Below are 23,064 nucleotides of genomic sequence, written 5' to 3' on the forward strand. Positions count from 1 at the left end.
TTAATGACTACAAGCAAACCAAACTAGACTTTGTTCAGAATTATTGATATACAGCTGTTACTTTTATTTACATACGTTTTATTTCTGTTAATAGAAACCATTTCCCATACCAGGTGTCACCAGACCGAAACCTGGAGCCAGCTGATGCCGAGGCGCAGCCGAATATTGATCATGCAAGTTGGCAAATGGAAGTGCTGGTGGGCCCATATCACCAACAGATGATTCAAACTTTCTTTTCTTGTTTTTTCCCTTTCCAGCACCACGCGCTTTTGCCGCAGCGATGTCTTCCTTGAGTCGTCTATTGAGCAGTCGGAGCTGGTGCAGTTCGTATTGCCAAGATGTTCCACGAGTCGTCTCTAATTCTTCGAACAGGTTAGAGATGGGCGCGTGGACGACTGGTCGAGCACGAGTGATGGTTTGTATGGTGGCTCCGGGAGTAGGGGAGACCATCAATTTCACCTGAATGACGAGACTGGTGGGAGGTATGCCAGTGATCGAGGCCATATCGTGACTTGACATACGTGATATTTCACTTTCAGCGTTACTGCTTGTTTCGTCGTCACCTCGGCCGACTGGGACATCAGGTATCGATCGACGAGGGGCATAGATGACTGTGAGAACGTCGACTTGGTTGCCGGACTTGTGAACCAGTTTGTGCTGGACAGAGACGGCGCCGTTTCGGGTATCACCGCTGAGGACACGTCGAATGGCAGCGGAGAGGGAGGATACAGGCGCAGAAGGATCAGATTGAAGTAGAGCAGCGGCAGGTGGACCATTATCCCCGCCGGGAAGAAGAGAGAAGAAGCTAAGCCCGACAACGTCCTCGGGCGGTTGTCCAAGGACACCTTCGACGCCATGGGTAGCGTGTAATACGAGACCTTGGAAGGAGATTTTCCCCCAGAATTCAGTCTCTGCGAGACCTCCATATTTTGATATTGAGTCCCACGGTAACGCGGGTACCGCTTGAGCACGACCACTCAGGATGACTGCTTTTCTTCCTTTTCCTGCTTCGACCACAAGCCTACCCACACTCTCTATCCATATATAGCCGGATGTCTTTCGTCGGATCCGGAAGACGAGGTTGACATGACGAGCTGAAGAGCCGTCGGTTGGAGCATGGGTCGAATCTTTTAGTTCTCTCATGAGCGGAACGATGTCGGAAGGATGAGCGAATTCGGAAATGTTTTTGTTGAGCAATTCTTCGGGCTCGTATTCGAGTACTCGTCGGACTGAAGGCGAGACATATTGGAAGAATCCTTTGAGGGAGAGAGCGTGGACAAAGTCTAAGACAGATTAGCACATGCTCGTTTTAAGTTGAACTCACCATCAGTGTTATCGAGAACCATCTTCAGCCACTCCATTCGGCCAGCTTCTTCTCCTGAACCGCTGCTAAGAGTATTCACCCTCTGTCCCATGATTTCCATCACTTCGCCACTAAGACCAGTGAGACCTATCTCTCTGACAGGGGGTCTTAAAGGCTTTTCGGGAGGATTTGAAACGGTATAATTGACTTGATAACTTCCATCCCTCATGTTCCGTAAGATGGCATTGGGCTGCTCGACCAAATCGACTTGGAACCCAACGTGATAGACGATATCCGTACCGTCCCAGGGAATTGGCACCACCGTAACTAAATTGATGAAAGGGACACCCCCTCGGCGATAGTTGATAAGAGATGCTTGACATTCTTTACCAGCGTTGAGCATTCGTTTGAGATGGGCTACAGCGGTATTGTCGGTGTACTTTCGCTTTGAACCTTTGACGACTTCGCCATCAGGAGCTATGACAGAGATTTAGCGATGTACATCTACCAACAAGCACTATGACTAACCCTGTAGGAATCGACAGTTTCGACCCAGGATTTGAGGCAATTCATAACCAGTCAACTGGCAGAAGCTGGGAGAGGCATAGACAATGGGAGAGTCGTATCGTCGAATATCCTGAAAATTTGGTCAGCATGAGATGTGCACATTAAACAAGTGAACTCACCACCACCAAGAAACTACAACTTAGGTCTACGGGACCAAGTACGGTGCTAGGGTCTCTTCTCGCAGCTACTCGAGCTAGAACACCTACCATGTCGAAACCCGTAGTGGAGTAAAGGCCAGGACCATCGGTCAGCTGAGGTGGCATGGGTCCGGCAAGAAGCGATTGGGTGTTCGATGGTGGAGCATAAGGTGCGGTGGATGAAGAGGCTATGTTGATGGTACTGGCAGAGTTGTGAGGAGCAGATGCGGAAGGTACATGGTCGTATGAGCCGAAAGGGCTGTGAGAGAAGGTGGGTTGTTGAGGTAGTATGGCTGAAGTTGGCATCGAGCCAGAGGATGAGGAGTGTGGATAGGTTGTTCGTGGACTTTGCATTTGACCTTGATTATCCATATTCGGTGAAGGGTTGGTGTTGATCGAAGGAGGCATCTGATTTCGTGGAGGTCGTTGAGACGACTCACGGGCGGGAGGGTTACGCGAAGCAAGTATACTGGGACTGGGGTTTGGGTTGACATAAAACATTGCGCCGAGATTGTGATTATTGTTATTTGTGTCGTTCTTGTTCTGATCGTGATTCCACTGCTCCCACCCGGCGTTCTCGTTGACATAACCACCCATGTTCTGCATGTTCCCATTATCATCGCAATAGGCTTGCTGATTATCAGAGTTATTGTTATTCGAGAAACCAAAGGCATTGGAGAAGATGGTACCAGGGGTGAGCTGGCCTATATCGGAACCGAACAAGTTGGCTCCGCTGAAACCGCTCCAAGCTTCACCACCAGGCGGGAAGGTGGGTGCACCACCAACCTGATTAGTTAAGAACGAAGGAACCTGGAATCGTATGTCGCGGGAGAAGGCTGAAGGGTCGAGGGAGAGACCATTATCTTGAGTCTCAGATGATTTTGTAGCTGGTGATTTGCCTTTGCCAATCATCGGTTGTTCCCCTGGCGATCGAGGCGATGGACCTTGCGGTGATGTCTGGGAAGGGACATGATAAGTGGGGAGTTGAGGCTGCGATGGAGTGGAACTTTGACTGTACTGTCGATGAGGATTCTGGCGAGACGACGCTGTCGAAGAGTTTGATCCTCTTGGAAGGGGTTGTTGGAAATTGATGGAGGACGGAGATGGTCGAGACATGGATATGCCATGGGCAAAGTTGTTGTACTGCTCATCTTGCGATGGCATCCTGTGATTGTTAAACATGTTCCCACCGTGAGCATTGGATACAGGAGGTGTTTGGAAGTTTATAAAGTTTGCCCAATCGAGGGGTGATTGAGCGTTCTGGTTAGGCAGTGGAGGGTTGCGAGGGACATTCGATGAGCTGCCGGTGTTGGAAGGCTGTCCGTTGTTATTCTCTGTGTTGTTGTTGAGTGGAGCAGCAGAAGGACGTTGGGAATTGATCTGTGACATTGCGTTGTCGGGGGTTGCTAATGCAAGGGGGACGGGGAGAGGGTAGGTAGGATGTGCCGCTTGATTCGTATGCTGTGGTATCAACTGTTACTATACTGATTGATTGATATGGTGATGTGATATGTTGGTTGGGCTTTTCGTGCTGGATGTCTCAATCTCAGCCAGGATGAGACTTATGCGATTTGGGGGATCCTGTCTATGAGTGTGCTGAGTTTACGTGCTTTTGTATTGTGATACGAGCTACGATGGTGTAGTAACGCTTTTGAGACTATATTGTGTATCTGTACTGGTGTATGCGTATGAGTATGTGTAACAGTGCAAAGGATTGAGTGAGAGGCGAAAGGGGGAGTGAGATGGTTGGGTCGATGATCAGAGGGTGAAAAGGGGGGGTGAAAAGGTGGAGTGTACTGAATGTTGTCTGATAGTCAGAGAGAGTACGTGGTATGTAGGTCAGGTTACTGCCATGTTGCTGGTTGCTACTATTTGCATGGTATCTCTTTACTACATACACAGTACACAGGGTATCCGTTCTCGGACATTGACCTTTTCGCTCTCACTCAGGGGTACAAAAACTTTCCTAGTCTACTCTTCACCTCTCGCTTTTCTCCCTGCGCGGTCCTGTTGGCTTTTTAGCTCGTACCGAGAAGATCTACGTGCATACCACTCGCTGCTGCATGGCAATTCCAGCAATGCATGACAGACTGGGCCATGGAGATGACGATTGTGAGACGCATTGTGGGAATTAATCAACTTTTGCAACTGAGACCCAGGCCCACACTGCCTGTGCATGTGTTGCACTCGTGTGTACTGGCTGTATGCATGGGGGTCATCAGCCGGGTGTGGGTGTGGGTGTCAGCGTATAAGTGTGGTACTAACCTTCTCCTTGTATCAATTTTTCAAACCCCGTATTCGTCTTGGCTCTCATGGCATGCTCTGTTTTCTTTTAATCTATTTAAACTTGTTCCGTCTCGTCCGATACCCTGATACACTTTGCTCTGCTCTGATGCCTGCGCCACATGGCTGTCGTGTAACTCTCCGATCGTCCATATGACGTCGGTTACGCACTCCTGATGTCAGAATCGTGGGAGTCTCGGTGATCGATCGGGTGACACACAAATGGGTAGGTGAATCAAATTACAATTGCATTAGACCTGCACGACGGCCATTGACTCGCTCGTTTCACAGTCTAGCTCACTGCTGCTAAGGTCAACCTGTATTCGACAGAACAGTGGCGTCTGTGTCTACCCGGTCGATCATTCCCTCAAATGTAATTGTTGCGTATCGGCGGGAGGGAGATCCATCTGCCATGACGATGTTCATGGCGGATACAAGAAAAAAATGTACATGAGTCAGCATGTAATGAACCCGGCACCGGCCTTCGATACGTACTTCGGAGTACAATACGGTGAGAACGGGATTCTGTAGCGTGCTTCGGGTCCGCCAGCGACGACTGAGAGCCATTCACGCCATGCTGGTCTGCATTTTGGTGGAAGGAAGCTTCAAGTCAGAAGCTCACCTGATGCTGCAAATGCCATTGGCAGACATGCTCGTGAGCGCATTCTAAAATTCTCTCGACATCTTAGTTGAGATCGACATGTGCAAATAAATGGGCCATGGATTCAACACGACAGACAGCATGCCACACTCGAGAGAAGCTTAGGTTGTAGGTTCACATAGACGTGTATGGCCCAGACGTATCATTCAAGCCAACGACGTATTGCCTGTACAACGTGGTTTTGGTTGACTGCTTCATGTCTTGTTGGGAGTGGTGCACCGGTGCCTGCCTCTATCCCCACAAAAGCCATGTAAGAAAGAAACCACACAAACTTAAAGCAATGGACGATTTCGATAACGTGGCTCAGAATTTACTGGCCAGATATCTAATGGTCCCAAGATAGAAACGTCTGTAGCCTGCAATCCAAAAACCAAGAACCTCAAGAAGATAAGAGGGAAAAGAAAATTGACAGCAATGATGATGCCATTACCTATGTCCCACCCTTTCTTCGGTTTCTTACTTCTATCCATGATATCGACAGAGAAACCCTTGCCACATTGATGCGGAGGCCATTCTAGCTCGTCCATCGTTAGCTTGACAAGTGACTGATACATGTGTGACATGAGACGATGCGAGCTGAGCTTTTCTCTCAGTCTGCGGTGCAGGTCTAAGAATCGCAAATCTGGAACAGCACAATGACCTATGTGTGCTCCAACAAGTTTCGTGCAGGTCCCACTGCTGGCATGTTCACTCGGTATCTTACAACGACCAATTACAAGTAAAGAAAGCTTATGATAGAATTGGAGAGAGCGCTCCCACCCGTCAAACAAAGGAAAAGCCACATGAAGAGTCGTTGGAGCATTAGAGGAAAGAAGCTCTAAGAGGGTGGCATCGATACAATAGACACTGAGCTGCTTTCGCTTCGAAGAACTCCTCGATCCCTCCATCTCTTCTTCACGATCTGACCATACTTTTCAAACAGTATAAGTCCATTTTCCCACCTACTCGTATTTCCCGACGTCGTCTAATCTATCTGAGTACACCCAATCTATCCCAACCACCTTTCCGCAACCGTCGCTCTTTAAGTTAGATCATCGCTTGCCTTTTGACAAAGGACTCCACAGATGTTAGACGATTTAGGTATGATGTCTGATTTGATTGTATCGTAGATGCGTATGAGAGATTCCTAAATAAAAGCTGCACTTCTAGAATTTGATCAAGGCTTACAGATTTCAAAGCCATCCACGGTACTGTGTAACCTTCGAGCCACTTTTGATCCCCTAGCCAATCTAGCAGGCTGATGTCGAAAGCGCTAGTACCGGCAAAGTTCTCGTTGACAAGACAGTATGTCGGTGAAATCCTTGATCAAAACAGAAACTGAGATCATGCGTAAGAAATTGGAGAGCAATTGTGTTTCGCCATTCGAAACCTGCCGTAGATTCTATCACCTTGATTGTCTCTTGGCGTTGCTTTATGAGCAGCTGCGATTGCAATCCTGCAGCGAAGACGTGATCAATCATACATCTCATCTCAGCACTCACCCCGGTGAATTAGCATAATGATTTGATTAACTAGGGTTTACATATTCAAAAGCGATCCTATCGTAATGGATAGAGACTTGTTATATGTTATATTCATAACGATCACAGAGATTGTTTCTGCCGTGCTAATACTCTACCACTGTCTCATATCAAGTTGCCAACAGGACTACTTCACTTTCCTATGACTCGCCTTTGAATTGTATGGTACGAAGAAGCATTGGATTCCATACTCAAGGTGAAGTCTGCTAGATAAGTTTGTGTTGGTGTACATTCTGGTCTATACCTTATGTGGTGTGTTGATAGAGTGATCCAATGTTAGTATATTAGTATAGCCGGCTCGAGAGTCAATGGCGGCGAATGACCATGAGCATCTAGTGCATTCGTAGAATCCCAATGCATTCACTGTTCTTCGGCTGCAGGCCACATGTAGAAGACTCCCAATGAACGGTACGGTCTCCAGCCCTGCGTCAGGTCTTCCATCTCTTTCGTTGTGAGGTACATCCCTCCCCTGAAAACTTTGGATCAGTAATCGCTAGATAGAATCGAAGAGTAGACCCACTCACTTTACTTTCTTCCCTCCTAACCTGGCCTTGAGAATGTCCACCGACAAGCCTTCGGGAAGAGGAACGGCAGTGTGTGGGTCCCAATCAGGATTATCATTCAGAGGTTTTAGCATTTCCTCGGGTGCCGGTGGAGGCAGGGTTCCAGCTGGTATCTGCGCTACTTCACCGGGAACCGGAGAATTGGGAGTTGGAGGTATCTGAGCTGCACTGGTTGTTTCATCGGGGGTATGTAAAACAGCTTGATGCGAAGTGTTGGGTGTGGAAGGAGTTGGGGGGAACGTATCCTTGATTGCTCTATCAGGGGTCGCTGCTCGTACAACTGTATCTAGTTCACCGTCTGCTCGTTCAACCACCTTAGCTTTACTCTTGCCTTTCTTCGGAGTAGTAGATGTTTTTCTTGGCAATGCACCATGCGCTGCTAACGCCCAGCGTAATAAGCCTTTCTGTACACCAAGATCTCCCACAGCCAATACGTCTGGTCGACGCAGGGAGAACATCAAAAACATATCCACTGTCCATTGACCGATCCCTCGCACAGCTATAAGAGCTTTCGAAATCTCTTCATCCGAACCGTGGTGTAGAAGCTCGTGTGATAATTGGCCGGATGTAAAATGTTGAGCGAGTGATATGACTGAATGATCATTTTAGTCATTGACCATCTCAGGTCAAAAGAACTCACCATATTCCGCCTTTCTTGTACTGAGCCCGACCGACTTCAGCTTGGCTACATCCTCCTTCTCGACGAGATGAGGACTCGGAAACCCATCTTTGCATTCAGGATCAAAACCATACAAAGCTCTGAATCGGTTGTTGATGGCTCTTGCCGCCAGCCAAGATACCTGTTGACCAATGATGGAAGTGACCAGAGTTCGGAAGGGATCAATCGCTTCGAGATGTACAAATGGTCGGCAAGGTAAATGTGCGAAGAAGAGACCGAAACGGGGATCTACTTTCGACAGATGAGAGATAGCATCGGTCAAAGAGAAGGATAGGGTGGGAGGAATGAGCTGGGTCGGCTCAGATGGACCCGGAAGTCTACCTTCTGGAGACGGGTCGGGTGCTGAGAGCTTCTGTCGTTTGACCGGAGGAGTCTGAGTATCGGTCTTGACTTTGGCCTTTGTAGCTGTTCTTGAGATGCCAGTCAGTGCGCTTGAAGCGACTCTTGTTGATCGGTTGCGTGGAGGCATGTTGATGGACTTGCAATGTGTCAACAGGTACTATATGATAATCAATCATTCAAAAGTATTGATGACCAAGTATTAACTCGAGTGGAGTAGGCCTAGGAAAGCACTGTGGAGGACCGGATATGTGGATGACCGCAGCCACGCGCAAAACACGTGCTGGTTGCATGGGAAGTGGCAGTGGTTCTGTTTGGCTTTTACCTGAAGCGGGCAGGGGTAGCGAACCGTGGAGTGAATGTAAAAGAGTGACTACCACACACACCGGGGAAACCTTAAAGGTTATATACCACTGTACAACCATCAGACCACGTGGCAGATACGCTAAATTAAATACCCCCTTTCCCCTTCACCCTAACTGATCACTAACACCTCATCACACATCACCAACCTCATTCAATTCACACCTCGCATCCGTATCCTTCAACTCAAGATTAGATCACCCTCGCTCAACCTCAGTATCGCCAATCCGCTCATCCTCACCTCCTCGTGGACTCTATCAGTATCAGTCACTTGTGTATACTCTCATTGACCCGCTCCTTTATCCCCGTCTTACCTCCTTTCCTGCCTCCTCTATCCCCCTCTTCATCCCTCTATCATGTTCCAAAAGGTTTCAGACAAGTTCCACAGAAAGCAACAGTCCTCTGCTTCCAACAAGTCGAACCCTTCCTCTCCGTCAGCCTCCTCAAGATCCGTACCGACCACGGTATCATCGTCATCAGCGGCACCAGCACCTCTCGCCCCTCCGGTAGATGCAAAACCGACCCATACCCCAATGGAGGGTATAGAAGGGTGAGCGAATGAACCTCCTTGCACGAGCTAATGTCAGACCTTCCCCATCTCCTCCTCCTCCAGGCAAATCAGTAGCCGGATCCTCCGCGTCCTCATCTCTTTCCAACGTCCCTCCACAGGCTCGTACACTCTCTTCCGCACTCGGGGTTCACAACAGCGGACCCATACCCGAGAATCAGACACCCGTCTCGGAGAACCGTACGATGAGCATACAAATGGCCGACGCGTCTGAGCCCCAGCCATCTCTCAACCGAAATGATAGTGGAGCGGATGAAGAAAGAATAAGAGAAAAGGCAAGGGAGGCTCAGGAACAGGTGAGTGGATGTTGTGCTCTTCGATTGGAAACCTGCTCACTAGCCATCCACTTAGGCTGCACAAGCCCAAGCCAACCTTCAGATGGCTACCCAACAAGCTCGTGTTGCCGCGATTAATGCTGCTGCCACGCAAGCCGCGTTGGAAACGGTCTCAACTACTCCTCAAGACAATCCGGCACCTGCTACCACCACTCAGCCTCAACGGAAGACAGCAGGAAGATACGCGCTATCGGACTTTTACATTGAGCGAACGTGAGTGTCTGTAACAGACACTGGATCTTGCTGACTCGATTCCAGTCTCGGAACCGGCTCATTTGGTCGTGTCCACCTCGTTCGCTCCAAACACAATGGCCGATTTTACGCGGTCAAAGTGCTGAACAAGGAAAAGGTCATCAAAATGAAGCAAGTCGAACACACCAACTCTGAAAGAGAGATGCTGGTACGGGTCAGACATCCCTTCCTCGTCAATCTCTGGGGTACTTTCCAAGATGTCAACAACCTCTACATGGTCATGGACTTTGTCGCTGGTGGAGAATTGTTCAGTCTGCTCCGAAAAAGTCAACGTTTCCCTAATTCAGTAGCCAAGTTCTACGCCGCGGAGGTCGCCCTAGCTTTGGATTACCTTCACTCCCTCGACATCATCTACCGGGATCTCAAACCTGAAAATCTACTTCTGGGTGCCGATGGTCACGTCAAAGTGACTGATTTCGGTTTCGCCAAGCACGTTCCGGATATTACGTGGACCTTGTGTGGAACTCCTGATTATCGTGAGTGGATGGGTGAATGAACTTCGCTGACGGTCAGTCGCTCCTGAGGTCGTACAATCAAAAGGTTACAACAAAAGTGTCGATTGGTATGCTCTGGGCGTTTTGATCTTTGAAATGCTTGTGAGTTGTGTAACCAGAATTGAGAGATTGCCCCGCTGACGCCACGCAGGCCGGTTATCCACCCTTCTTCACCGAAGATGGTAATCCTATGAAGCTGTACGAAAAAGTAAGTTGAACCATGCACGAACCAGCTGACAATCAGATCATCGCGGGCAAAGTCCGATACCCTTCCTACTTCGACCCCCTCGCGAAAGAATTACTCAAGAATTTGTTGGTCGGAGATTTGACCAAACGTTACGGTAACTTGCGAGCAGGTTCATCAGATATCTTCGCCCATGGTTGGTTCGCCGAGGTCGACTGGGACAAGCTTTATCGAAGGGAGATTCCTGCACCGTATGTGCCCAAAATCGAAGGGGAGGGAGATGCGAGTCAGTAAGTGGGATCCTTCCCTTCTTGAAGATCGTTCTGACGCCCTCTCAGATTCGATCGATACCAAGAGGCAGATGTCAGTGCATACGGTAAAGCAGGAACAGGTCCATATGACCACTTTTTCACCGATTTCTAGTTTTCGTTTTCTCGTTGAAATTTGTCACAGTAATATAAATATATGCATGCTATCTTGTAGTCCGATAGAGAACATATCTATGGTCATCAATCTCCATTAGCGACAACTCTCCGAGAGCGTATAAAGTGCAGGCATCTGTCGCTGAAGCGGCCCAGACCCTTTCACCACTTTGGTAAAAATCCCCTTCCGATCTCCATTGATAATAATGCTGGCGCAATTCTTCAGTAAATAATTCTAAAGATTTGCGATTTCAACATATGAAAGCATATATCATTAGCGGAAACAGAAGTGTGACACCTCTTGGTTGTCATTTGCAATGGGATGATATCGGCTCAGTCATGATTTCATCGTATGCATGATTACATTCCTACTGTTTCTTCGTTTCAATGACGATCCATTCCAAATTTTATAAGCCCAATACCAACACAGTCCTGGCAGGAGTGTATACCTGGATCCAATTCTTTCGCCCGTTCCATTCCATAGGTGTTGTGAAATATCTACCATTGAGATCGATTCGTTCGTGTCCACCAAACTTCTTTTCGTCACTTGATAAGATGACTTTGTATTCTCCTGGAGTTTCCACTCCGACTCGATAGTCAGCAAAGGATTGTGAGGGGTGGACTGAGGATATTGTAGTTGATCAGCACAGATATCTGGAGCGGTGACAAGATGCCCCCGTGACATGAAGGTCCTTCCAACTCGCGACATTACTCACAATTGAAGATAAAGAGGAGTCCTGCTCGTTCGAACACGATGACTTTATCGTTCTCATTCTTCAGCGAAACGTAGGCCTGAAAATCTAGGTCAGCTTAGTGAATTCATCGCAAGACTTTGAACTGACTTGTGGTGCGCTGAGCCACTTATACTTGTCCTCGAGCCAATTCATCGCAACGTCGAATTCGTTAAGGTATTTATATCGCAAGAGATTGTCGTCTACGAGGTTGAACTGACGACGTGCATGGGCGAAGGAGTTGCCATTACCTTCTCGGGGGAAGTCCATCCATCTGTATCTGAGTTAGTAAGGGATTTCCATTCAGTAAAGCTGCTAATACTCACTCTGGGTGACCAAATTCGTTTCCTTCGAAGTTGAGATACGCCTCTCCTCCGAGAGTGTGAACGATGAACCTAACTCCAATCAGCAAGGTACGCGATACTTGGGACTTACCTTATCATCTTGTGAAGAGCAATACCCCTGTCGATGACTGGGGTCAGAGGGGACAGATCGGACATGTAATCGTCTAGCCCAATGTGAGCGAAGGTGAGCTGATATAGCACAGTGCAGAAACCAACTTACACATCTCCTTGTCCATAAGCCAGAATGCCAATGTTTTATCACCGACAAGGGCTTGATCATGACTTTCGGCGTATGACACACTCTTTTCCAGGTGTCGACGGTTGGTGAGAGTGTGTACAACATTGCCCATGTCCCATTGATCGTCCGATAGTTCCTTGAGCATTTTGATCCACATGTCGGGTACAGCCATGGAGAGACGATAGTCGAAGCCTACTCCACCTTCGTAGACTGGTCGACCGAGAGTGGGCATTCCCGAGACATCTTCAGCGATGGTGATGACATTAGGGTAGATCTCATGAAGCATTTGATTGGCCTAAGACATCACTAGCACATCAGCTCTGCTGAACGTATTAGTCCTACCACAATAACTCACCAACATGAGATATACCATCGCTTCGAGATCGACAGAGTCTCCAAAGTATTCGTGATATCCGCCTGACGTCAGCCACGAACATGTAGACGAAACTCACCAGAGAAACCGGTGCCAATGCCGTGATGAGTGTACATCATACTGGTAACGCCATCGAATCGGAAGCCATCGAACATGTATACATCCATCCAGTAGCGGAGGTTGGATAGGAGGAATCGAAGTACCTCGTGATGTCCGTAATTGAACAATCGTGAATCCCACAGTTCATGCTTTCCTTTAGCTCCGCCATGGAAGTATAGGTGATCGGTTCCATCAAATTCGTTTATACTTTCATAAACTTAGCGTCGGACTGTTCAAGAAGTAAACACTTACCCGTCCAGGATATTTTTGCATGCGTGAGAGTGAACCACATCAAGCAACACGGTGAGACCCATTTCATGAGCTTTATCGATAAGGGATTTCAACTCCTCGGGGGTTCCTGGTTACAGCGTAAGCGGGAGCAGCGCCAGCATCGACTCACCATAACGGGAAGATGCAGCAAAGAAGTTTGTGACTTGATAACCGAATGCTATGTGATAATATTCAGTGCGGCCTTTGGGTCATTTAAGAGGTGAACGTACACGCATAGTAAGCATGTTCCATGACAGCCATCCTGCGGAAGCCATTAGCCTGGTTCCCCAGATGTTTGCACTCACATCTGGATACAGTTATACCCCAGTTTCTTAATTCTCGGTAGAACATCCTCTTCGAACTCTTTGTATGTGGTTACTCGCATATTGGGGCTGGAGATACCGACTGAAGGAAACCTCAGCTGGGGAACTTGGGAAGAGTAGATGGTAAGGACTCACTATGAGCTTCATAAATTTTCAACCCTTCCGACGATCTGGTCGAGTGACCATGTTTGAACTGATAAACCTGCTCCCTGGGAGGGTTCCAAAATCTACCTTCATAGATGGGTGAAATAGAAAGATCTTGGGTCACACGAGATATCCAAACGGGAATACGATCGATAGAGTCGCCCGAGGGCAAGGTCATGGATATTTTGATCATAGAATCATGAGGAATAGCGCAGACACCAGGTGATTTGGGTGGAACATAACACTCCCATACACCGTAAGGTGATTTGGTCATTGGGTTGGCAGTGTGAGACCAATTATCTGCACAGTGTCAGCTTTCACCACTTTACAGGTGAGGGAGAAGCTCACTAAATTCTCCAATCAAGCGAGCTTGCGTTGCATTTGGAGCCCATTCACGGTATCTGACCCCACCATTCTCGTCCACTTGGAGACCCATGGACTTGTACCCTTCTGAGAAATGAGCGAGACCGCCTTCGTGTGCTTCAATCTCGTCAAGCTGCTTCTTGTAAGCGGCATAACGTTTTCGAAGAGCGGGTGAGAAGGGCTCGAGCCTGATACGCCCCGTCAGCAGAGCGACAAGGTTGTCATCACTCAATCAACTTACCAAGGATCTGAGAGGAGAACACCGGTACCTGGAAGAGGAGGATCAGCGCACGGTGATAACAGTTGCAAATCAACGGAGATGTATCACACCTACCGTCTGTGGGCATTTGTTGGACTTGTGACATGGTGTATAGTATATTTGTATGGATATGAATGAATGAGTTGAGTGCGATGGAGAAGATAAGTATAATTGATATCCTAGAGTGGAGTCCTTCACTCGGTTCGTGGGGGGAAACCACCCCTACATGATTGAGATGACGTTGAGTACGAGTACCGTTCACCGGAATGTGGGGGCCCAGGATGACACGGCGGGACTGGACATCAATTTATATATGTTACCCCTTTACTGGCTTGTTATCTGCTTCTTGTTGTTGTCTTGGTCGTTCCTTTTTTTTTTTTTTGGTGAATTGATTTTCGGGTGAGTCTAAATTTGCCGCTCTTACCATCACCAGTATCATAGATCTGTACATCATACATCACACACGATGCCAAACTACTACGACGAGTTGGAGATTGAAGATTTCGCATGGGACCCGGTCGCTCGACTCTTCCACTATCCATGCCCCTGTGGTGATCGTTTCGAGATTTCAAAAGCTCAGTTGAGGGACGGAGAGGAGATAGCCATATGCCCAAGTTGTAGTCTGATAGTTAGGGTAATATACGATTATGTAGGTGATGCCCTTTTCGGATCAAACTAGTCGCCCTAAGCTGACAGAATCAACAGCTCGATTGGGAAGATTACGTCACGTCGGACGAGGAAGATGATGGCGAATCAGTCGATACACCCCCAACCGAAACTACCCCTGATAGCGAGGAGCCGCGACCCGTCTCTGCTGACGCCGAGGCGGACGTTGAAGACGAGAAAGCAGCAAAGAAGGAGGGTGGAGGAAACGATGTACAAAAGCAGGCAGATCCAGATATAGCGGAGGGAATCGCAGGTCTAGGTTTGAAGGACAGAAATAATGACAGTAACGATAGGAAGAAAGGATAGTAGCTTTGCAGCTATGCATATCATCGTATGGCTTTTAATTCTCTCTCGAACCTTTCCCATTCCATCTCTTCATCCCTCTCGTTTTCGTCATTCGGTGGTTTGGGCGGCAATCGTTTCGCTCGAGTGATGGTTGCCTCTTCCAAGGTGTCGGAAGCAGTGCGATCGAGAGAACGCTTTGGTGGAGTTTCTAACGTCATAGATCTGATCTCGGGAGTTATGGAGCTGTGTTCGTCTTCGGTTGATACATCTTCATCCTTCTGGCGTCGACCTCTACGTTTGGCTCTCCTTGCAGATTTGACCGCCTCATCCTTTTCCCTCTGGATTCCTTCGATACGAGCGTAAGATGCTCGGATGATTTGACCCCATTCAAGCTGATCTTGGCAACCAGGACATACTCCTTGATGTGGAAGAACGTGAGTGGTATTGGAGAGGAAGCTTCCGCTCAGGCAGGTGAGGTGAGAGACGTAATGACAAGATCGTTGTGAGGGGCAAAGAGCGAATGAGAGGTGGTTCTGAAATATCAGCAATGCTCTATCAACCGTTACTCACTCACAGTATGATCCACCTCTCCATCACATTGCTCGCACCTGATATGACCCTCCTGCTTGATCCGAATCTCGATAGCTTTCCACTTGCCCCATACCCGCTCACCTTGGCGGAAGTCAACGTCGTTAACATCAATCGGACCTTCTCGACTCTGCACGCCTTGAGTACTATGTCTTCGGGCTCCTGTCGAACCTGACACTCCACCCAGATCGATGATAGACGTGAGAGTTACTGGAAGCGGGAGCGGAGACCAGTCCTGCGTCACTCTCTTCTTCGTCCGGCGCGAGGACACGGGGCGAGAATCGTTCTGCTCTAGATTGTGAAAGAGGTCGTGCACTTCTGGAACAAAGAACCGTAGATGTAGTGGCAGCCTGTTGAAAGGAGGTCTGGATAGAAGAGCGTGTGCGACTCTACAACAATGTCAGCAGAGAATGTGTCATAAACTACTCACGCGAGCTTCCTTTCCACCCAATTTCGCTTAGCATCTTTGCTGAAGATCGGACCAAGATCTTCGCCAGTATGGTCGTCGGAGATGCGTAGATGTCTAGAGAGCTCTGGTTTCTGCCAAGCCCATTCGAACTGTTTGATATCAGTGATGCCTCATGACATATAACATTGACTCACTTGCAACGCCGTGAGCTTGCTCGGGAAGCTAAACTAGATCAGCGGAAACGCCGTCGACAAAGTCACATACCCATACACAATCATCTGCATTTCCTGTTACCGTGATCCGTGATCAGTGATCAGCAAAGTCAGGGTAGCGTGCAAGTCCACTCACCCAAGGACGATGCTTTGAAGTTTTCCATGCACCTTGCTTCAGCTCACCATTGTGCTGTCTGATACGTCTGGGTGGGTTGGGCGTGGAGCCGACCTGAATCGACACACTAAGCACAGCTACACATCACGATGTCGAATAAACTCACATAAGTCCGGTTGGAATTGGGGGTGGCCTTTGATCGTAGCAGGTAGCATGCATAGAAAGACGGAAAGGTATGGTTGCCATCAAGCAAGGTAGAGGTTGACTTGCGTGGTTCAGTCGACTCCTGATCGGACATGATGATCGGTGAATGCCAAGTGTAGTGGGATGGGGATGATGAACAAACGCGTCCTAACAGTGAGCCTGTATAATCATAATGTGATGATGTCCACCTGTAAGATCTCACTACAGGTTGTCCTCCTCTCACCGCATGATGACCTTGAGCTTGCGTACGAGTAAGGATGTGGATGAGATGAGAATGGGAATGTCCGCAACGGTGAGAGGATGGATGATCAGTCACGCTCTCATCTCCCGTATCTCTCTCATGTAAACAATCCATCTGATGACATCACGACATTTTGAACGGTTTAATGAAATGAATTCCAGTCCAGTCAACCTCTTTCAGATTCTCATCTTTCCCTTCCTTTCCTCTTTCACTACTCATCATCTTCGTCCATTCTGCATCACACATGGCAGAGCACCTATCGATCAGTGCTGGAATCGTCAATATTGCCCACTCTCACACTAACCTCCCAAGATCATTTATTGACCCCATCATCACCTAGATACTGACAACACGAGATTGTTTCCCGCTCATCAGCATACTGTATTCCCCCCCATCATGTCTATTGCTGGCCGCTCAGTGGCAAACACAGACGTCACTCACAACATGTCCTCCTACACCTACCCTGGCTCAGGCAGATCAGTCCGATCAAGATCTCGACGAGGTTCCAGAGCAAGTGGCCGTCCTGCGGGTCCTTCGACTCGTGCATCAACTTGTGTGGAAGACATGAACGAATATGTGGTCGCGCTGTCACAGAGCAGAGGTATGTAACCAGTTGCTTGAGAAAACAGATCTAATGACGCTGCTATAGGCAACGGAACAGAAGTTGGTATCGCTGTACATAGCTTGAGTACTGGTCATGTAAGTTGACAGCTAATGGGAAGGAAATCTTACTGACCTGGATTTCCAGACTGTATTAACGCAGGTAAGTCATCAAGGGAGAAGGATGATACCTCCGGATAAAGCTGAACTTCGACGAGCAACAGGTTGCCGACACCCCTTGTGAGTACGACGGCCATACAGCCATTCTATCCACTGACATATCAGTTCTAAAGTCTTCCAGAAAACCCTTCAACACTTGACCCTTCATCCTCCCTGCACTGTTCTGGTGCCCGAGAACCGCAATCAAGCTGGAGAGAATATACCTTCTGGCACTCAATTAATCGAGGAAGTCGAAGATTCTTTCGAGCTCGAATGCGTTACCCTTCCCCGGGAATACTGGAATCGAGAGAAGGGTAAGTTGGAAGAGAACCATGCGAGAAGCTAAGTGACATAAAGGTCACGATGATATCCTTCGGCTCGCTGTGCGCAATGAAGTCCAAACTTCAACCCTCATGGCAGCTGAAGAAAAGTATGTCCTCGCCTGTTAGGCGCTATGGCTTCAAATTGACACGTCAGTGCTCAGGTACTACGCATTATGCGCCATTTCGGCTCTCTTCAAATTCCTTGAAGTCCGACAAGGATTGAAATACCCTAAAGAAGCGTTGAAAATTCGATATGCAAGCTCAGAAGGTAAGAGGAGGTAAAGATAATCTGACAGCCAACTGATGTCAATCAATGTAGGCACAATGTTCATCGACACTGATACAGCCAAGAACTTGGAGTTGGTGAAGAACACATTGACCAACACGACCAAAGACACCCTTTACGGTAAGATACCAACACTACGAAAATGATAACTCACTGAACCTTTCGTCGCAGGCATACTCAACAAATGCTTCACCCCCATGGGCTCTCGTCTGTTACGAGGGAACATCCTTCAACCTAGTAACAGTGAGTCATCCTGATCCTGGACGGGAATTGGAAGCTCAACGGGATCATCAACTGCTTCAGTCCAACATACGATTGAAGGACGATTGGATGCCGTGCAAGGTAAGCATAGAGATGGCGAGGAGTGCGCTAAGACTGTCAAGAACTCTTGAGTTCACCGGAGAAGCTTAAATCAATCCGAGATGGTCTCAAGGCACTAGGCAGTGTGCGTCTGCTAGATTAGGGAAAGAAACCACATAGAGCAGCTGACTTGTTTGTGCAGACCGATCTTGATACGTTAATACTTCAAGTAAGTCCATTTGACCACCGTTCAACTCTGGAGCTGACGCTTCACAGGCTTCACGAAAGAGACAGGGATCTGTCTCAGTAGTGGAGACGGAAGCTCGAATCTCCATTCTTCTGCAACTGCAAAAGTATATCCAAGGTACGAAAAGTATACAAGAAGAAATGACTTTGGGGAAGTGCAGAATGCTCGTCGAGATCCAGAAGGTAAGCAAAGGGATAAATAGCCATACCGCTGATTCGTCAGGAAATGTCCGATCCGATGCTCTTGGAAATCGAAAGGAAGATTCAAGGTAGGTTGGCGGTGACAGGAAGAAGCTGACTGTGCAGAATGCCTCACCACGGATGGAATCACCAATTCCGCCAAGCGAAGGAATCTCACAACTGCTCGACTCTATGCCGTCAAGGCGGAGTTCAATCATCTACTGGATGTAGCTAGAACCACTTTTAAGGAGAATCTCGATGATATCGAGCAGTGTGAGCGTCTTCTTTTTCTCTTACTGAGGGTATTCCTTTCGCTGATCACCAGTCGTAGTGGAAAAACACTTCAGAGGTATGTGTGAAACTTGCAGTACGATCCTGACCTCTATGACAGAACGTCATTCTCTACATTGTACTCTTGAGCCGGTCGAGAACAAGTTCCGACTTGCGCTCAAACCTCAGGACGTGGAGGGTCGAGCCTTACCTGGAGAATGTATAAACGTGCAGAGGAAGAAGACTAAGTGTGTCTTCTCAAGCGTTCTTGTTTCCAAGCTGATCAAAATTTAGAATATCCTTCACCACCCATGAACTGGTGAGTGGCAAGGATCCCGTACAAGCTAACCGTCATAGCTCCAACACAACGCGAGATTGGAAGAAGCCCAACAAGAGATTCTTCTACTTAGTGGCGACATTGTTATGAAACTACTTGCCTCAGTGCTTGACCATATCAGTGAGTTCGTCCTCGTTCGGAATTTTGCTGACGGGTAGGTGGGCTTTACCGCTGCAGTGATGCAGTAAGTTCATCCGTGTTCATCCCAGAAATGCGACACTGATCTTTGGTCCAGATTGCCAAGCTTGATGTTCTCGCTTGTTTCGCTGAATCGGCATCTGGTGAGTGGTACGAAGTCGTATGCAAAAGGTGTGCTGACAAAAATCTCGGTCAGACGGAGATTGTGGTGAGTATGAGGATGGAGTCTATAAATTCAGACTGATCTATCACTTAGTGCGACCAATGTTTGGCGAGACAATTGCAGTGCGCTCAAGCTTTGCCTCACATGGACTCCTCCTGATGATACATTTGTGCAGATCAAACTAAGTCGTCATCCCATTCTCGACAAAACACTTGGCCGTGACGATTGTGTGCCCAATGACATGTGAGTGGTATATCCTTGATATGGCATGTCACATCTGCTGTTAATTTCCAAATCAGCTATGCCGCACAAGGCCATGCCTCCTTTCAATTGATTCAAGGACCAAAGTAAGTGGATTGCAAATCGATGAGAGCTGTATTGAACACCGATTTTTACAGCATGTCGGGCAAAAGCACCTTTCTTCGACAAGTCGGGCTACTCACAGTGCAGGCAATGCTAGGTTGCTAGTAAGTGTTGACAATATGTAACATTGCTGATATCTTTAGCGTACCAGCAACATATGCGAATTTTAGATTACATGATGCACTACTTAGTCGACTGTCAAATGATGGTGAGTTCAGTGCTTCCCACCAGGCAAATCACCGGCAAATGGCTGACGATATTGCAGACTCCCTCGACCGAAACTTGTCAACTTTCGCATCCGAAATGGCAACATCAGCCATGATCTTAGGTGAGTCGGTCACACAACGAGAATAGACCTCTAATACATCATGGCTATAGGCTTAGCAACTCCCAACTCTCTAATACTCATTGATGAGGTAAGCGTGAATGACTGGTGAAATCCGGCTGATGAAGATCAGCTCGGTCGAGGAACTGCTCCCCTTGAAGGTCTTGGTCTGTCTCACGCGATTGCCGAGTCCCTCATCAATCGACAAGTAAGTTCCGGCAGATCAAGTATGGATGGCTTACATACAGTCTTTTGTCTTCTTCACGACCCACTTCCACGATTTGGCAACGACTCTTGGATCTATGCGAGGGGTGGTTCGGTAGGTGGACTCGAGAACAGTTTCTTTGACTGACTAATTTATCATTTAGCATGCACCTTCGAGTCCAAGTGAGACATCCTCCTAACAGTGGCGCTAGCAGACCAACTGATTTTCCCACAGGACAACAGAGTGGAAGACGACAATAACGCCTTTTCGACCACTTTTCAGTACAAAGTGGAGGAGGGTCCAGCTGTCATCGAACACTACGGTGCGATTCTATCTCTACATACATCAGTCGATTCTGATACCTATCTTGAACAGGGTTGAAACTCGCAAAACTCGCTTCGTTACCTGCGGATGTGCTCAATCGTGCTAAGGAAGTAGCGATGAGCTTGAGTGAGCTTGAGGCAAAAGGTGAGCAGATCAGTGATTCGGACTATATGCAGGCAGCTGAAAGATGTTTGATGGTAAACACCACCAGGACGAGACTCGACCGCTTCTCACGCAATGATAAAACGTCGAAAACTCCTTCTGGAAGTACGTAAATGATTTTAGCGATCACGACTGACTCATCGTAGCTTAGATGCAAACTTCAACAAGTCATTCAGCGCAGAGAAGCCGATAACGAGGAACTCGCCCAGACTTTGAGACACCTGCAACGAGAAAGTCTCGACGAGTTCACCAAGACCTTCCAAGCGGTCGCCTAAACAAGCTAATCTCGTCCCTCTTCGAAATATTTCATGTATGATCAGTATAGGAATAGTAAGGTGATCGTTAGCACGTGAAGGAAATAGTGTCGGGCGAGATGATCAATGAGATTCGAGAGTCATTGTTTATAAATCATTATTCATGCATTCTACATACCATGTCCCAAAATTCCCTGCCAATCTAATCTTTTACCAGGCCAGCCCTGTCCACCATCGACGATCAATTTCCTTTCCTGTACCACCCGCAACTCTCTCAGTCTCATTCGCTTGGCTTTCCGTTTAGGATCTTTGGGGTTCACTGGACCGATGGCATCGAGCTCAGCATCTGAAGGTATGACTGAACCGTGTTGTTCGCTAGACGAGTGATGGAGTGGTCGGGGAGTTGCGGTACCGGAAGTGCCAGTCTGTATCAAAGAGTAGAGGTGGGTCCGTAGCAGGATTTGTTGTACGGTTAGAAGGGCTTTGGAAACAGCATGAGGTAAAGGGGGTAAATCCGACTGAGATTCGGGATTCTTGAAGTGGGCCAAAACCATAGCGGAGAACAGATCACCTACTCCAGAGAAATATCCTCGGATGGTGGGTAGGGCGAATGCCCATGTTTCCAGCTTCTCTTCTTCCCATGTGCTAGCGAAGCAGACGAGTACCTCGTCTTCTGGCTCTCCTACACCCACCGCATCGTACCATGGTGGTATGGGATCAGGTAGCAGGCACATGTAGGAGGGCGGTGGAGCGGGTAGATCGAGTTTGGTGACAAGTGAGATTGGGAGTGGTATGGATGAGAATGCGATATGAGGTAGGGAGTGGGCGGTATGAAGCTGACGAAGAGCAGTGTGAAGGGTGGCCATGGAATCGATACTGATTCCTGATAATAATCTGAAGGAGGAGAGAGGGGAAGGCGGAGGGGGAGATTAGTGATGATATATACACGTCAAGCATTCTTTCCACTCACTCCACCTCGAACTGATTTGGCGTTATTATACTAGCTATGCTTAGCATATCCTTGTATATCGGCACTACATCTTCCGACACGTAAAGACCAGTGCCCATATCCCCCATGACAGCTGCGATAAGGCATGAGCGATGATCGTAAGAGGACGATAGGGTGTAAACTTACGATCCAGTACATATAGAATCTCTGGGTTGACCTCCTTCATCTTCTTTATCTGCTCAGCAACCACTGTAAGAGCTTCAGCACCTGGCACATAGCCTGTTAGTACGCGGTAATGCGACACTAGACCATTCGTAGAGAGACCTTCAAAGATGGCCGTCAGTTGTTCAGGCGTTGTTTTGTGACCATTGGTGTAACCGTAACCTGAAGACTTGTCAGCCTCGTAAAGAGTTGATGAATATCTCTGGCGTACCAGTATGATTCGAGAACTGCACCGTGTTCACTACATCCACATCATAGCCTAGCGTCTGAAGAGGGAACGTAGCAGCTCTATTACCTGTAAGTCAAGATCAGCAATGAAACGACAACGGAGCAAACGACATTACTGACCTACATATCCCGACACAACGTGAGACTGCACTGACAGCACACGTCCAGGATCTAGAGTAGACATGCTAGCGGAAGCTGATGAAGAGCTTTGAATACGATGTAGGTGGGTCATAAGTCGAGTGAAGATATGTATGATAAGAGTTGAAATTACCTGTTTGACTCATGATGCTGCTACTCCATTTCTCGGTGATAACCGAATAAGGGGGAAATCGAGGTGATTGACGATGTGAGAAGTGCATTCTTCCTTGCATTTTGGGTCATTGTACTACAATCAAAATAATATGGAAATGTCTATGCTAGACTATATAATATGCTAAGTGGGAAGGGAAATCTGAAACTATCAAGATGCTACGTGTTGAGGCTACATATCCGACAG

General features: G+C 47.9%; 8 protein-coding genes across 8 annotated transcripts; 3 read left to right on the plus strand and 5 right to left on the minus strand.

The window, feature by feature from the left end:
- Positions 1 to 87: 87 nt before the first annotated feature.
- Positions 88 to 3,396, minus strand: I203_103950 (uncharacterized protein; the record flags this gene model as incomplete). Its single annotated transcript, XM_019149521.1, has 4 exons — positions 88 to 1,283; positions 1,325 to 1,780; positions 1,832 to 1,940; positions 1,990 to 3,396. 4 exons carry the CDS (start codon positions 3,394 to 3,396, stop codon positions 88 to 90), a joined length of 3,168 nt encoding a protein of 1,055 aa, XP_019001064.1.
- Positions 3,397 to 6,831: 3,435 nt separating this feature from the next.
- Positions 6,832 to 8,182, minus strand: I203_103951 (uncharacterized protein; the record flags this gene model as incomplete). Its single annotated transcript, XM_019149522.1, has 3 exons — positions 6,832 to 6,940; positions 6,996 to 7,626; positions 7,675 to 8,182. The coding sequence occupies 3 exons, from the start codon at positions 8,180 to 8,182 to the stop codon at positions 6,832 to 6,834; spliced, it is 1,248 nt and encodes a 415-aa protein (XP_019001065.1).
- A 589-nt stretch (positions 8,183 to 8,771) lies between these two features.
- Positions 8,772 to 10,671, plus strand: I203_103952 (uncharacterized protein; the record flags this gene model as incomplete). The annotated part of the gene is made up of 8 exons (XM_065517429.1): positions 8,772 to 8,965; positions 9,123 to 9,279; positions 9,335 to 9,531; positions 9,577 to 10,046; positions 10,111 to 10,166; positions 10,216 to 10,246; positions 10,325 to 10,538; positions 10,587 to 10,671. The coding sequence occupies 8 exons, from the start codon at positions 8,772 to 8,774 to the stop codon at positions 10,669 to 10,671; spliced, it is 1,404 nt and encodes a 467-aa protein (XP_065374247.1).
- A 406-nt stretch (positions 10,672 to 11,077) lies between these two features.
- On the minus strand, positions 11,078 to 13,920 carry I203_103953 (1,4-alpha-glucan-branching enzyme; the record flags this gene model as incomplete). The annotated part of the gene is made up of 16 exons (XM_065517430.1): positions 11,078 to 11,292; positions 11,387 to 11,462; positions 11,513 to 11,675; positions 11,728 to 11,796; positions 11,891 to 11,909; positions 11,966 to 12,278; positions 12,339 to 12,358; positions 12,436 to 12,662; positions 12,708 to 12,813; positions 12,856 to 12,903; positions 12,956 to 12,987; positions 13,031 to 13,130; positions 13,184 to 13,492; positions 13,541 to 13,743; positions 13,797 to 13,824; positions 13,890 to 13,920. The coding sequence occupies 16 exons, from the start codon at positions 13,918 to 13,920 to the stop codon at positions 11,078 to 11,080; spliced, it is 1,959 nt and encodes a 652-aa protein (XP_065374248.1).
- Positions 13,921 to 14,280: 360 nt separating this feature from the next.
- On the plus strand, positions 14,281 to 14,786 carry I203_103954 (uncharacterized protein; the record flags this gene model as incomplete). The annotated part of the gene is made up of 2 exons (XM_019149525.1): positions 14,281 to 14,463; positions 14,520 to 14,786. The coding sequence occupies 2 exons, from the start codon at positions 14,281 to 14,283 to the stop codon at positions 14,784 to 14,786; spliced, it is 450 nt and encodes a 149-aa protein (XP_019001068.1).
- A 20-nt stretch (positions 14,787 to 14,806) lies between these two features.
- Positions 14,807 to 16,387, minus strand: I203_103955 (uncharacterized protein; the record flags this gene model as incomplete). The annotated part of the gene is made up of 7 exons (XM_065517431.1): positions 14,807 to 15,157; positions 15,340 to 15,742; positions 15,784 to 15,911; positions 15,957 to 15,984; positions 16,027 to 16,049; positions 16,111 to 16,203; positions 16,256 to 16,387. The coding sequence occupies 7 exons, from the start codon at positions 16,385 to 16,387 to the stop codon at positions 14,807 to 14,809; spliced, it is 1,158 nt and encodes a 385-aa protein (XP_065374249.1).
- A 591-nt stretch (positions 16,388 to 16,978) lies between these two features.
- I203_103956 (uncharacterized protein) lies at positions 16,979 to 21,190 on the plus strand (the record flags this gene model as incomplete). The annotated part of the gene is made up of 32 exons (XM_065517432.1): positions 16,979 to 17,135; positions 17,184 to 17,233; positions 17,283 to 17,297; positions 17,359 to 17,374; positions 17,428 to 17,607; positions 17,651 to 17,723; positions 17,778 to 17,884; positions 17,936 to 18,022; positions 18,074 to 18,145; positions 18,206 to 18,244; positions 18,325 to 18,347; positions 18,405 to 18,431; positions 18,479 to 18,631; positions 18,736 to 18,899; positions 18,997 to 19,146; positions 19,193 to 19,217; positions 19,394 to 19,419; positions 19,471 to 19,544; positions 19,630 to 19,658; positions 19,712 to 19,779; positions 19,836 to 19,883; positions 19,935 to 20,003; positions 20,091 to 20,107; positions 20,165 to 20,227; positions 20,278 to 20,315; positions 20,358 to 20,391; positions 20,447 to 20,543; positions 20,593 to 20,611; positions 20,664 to 20,751; positions 20,805 to 20,897; positions 20,965 to 21,020; positions 21,092 to 21,190. 32 exons carry the CDS (start codon positions 16,979 to 16,981, stop codon positions 21,188 to 21,190), a joined length of 2,256 nt encoding a protein of 751 aa, XP_065374250.1.
- Positions 21,191 to 21,339: 149 nt separating this feature from the next.
- Positions 21,340 to 22,752, minus strand: I203_103957 (pyridoxal kinase; the record flags this gene model as incomplete). The annotated part of the gene is made up of 5 exons (XM_019149528.1): positions 21,340 to 22,063; positions 22,140 to 22,251; positions 22,305 to 22,502; positions 22,552 to 22,635; positions 22,689 to 22,752. The coding sequence occupies 5 exons, from the start codon at positions 22,750 to 22,752 to the stop codon at positions 21,340 to 21,342; spliced, it is 1,182 nt and encodes a 393-aa protein (XP_019001071.1).
- Between the last annotated feature and the right edge of the window lie 312 nt (positions 22,753 to 23,064).

The sequence above is a fragment of the Kwoniella mangroviensis genome, assembly GCF_000507465.2.
Source record: "Kwoniella mangroviensis CBS 8507 chromosome 1 map unlocalized Ctg01, whole genome shotgun sequence".
Classification (NCBI taxonomy): Eukaryota; Fungi; Basidiomycota; class Tremellomycetes; order Tremellales; family Cryptococcaceae; genus Kwoniella; species Kwoniella mangrovensis.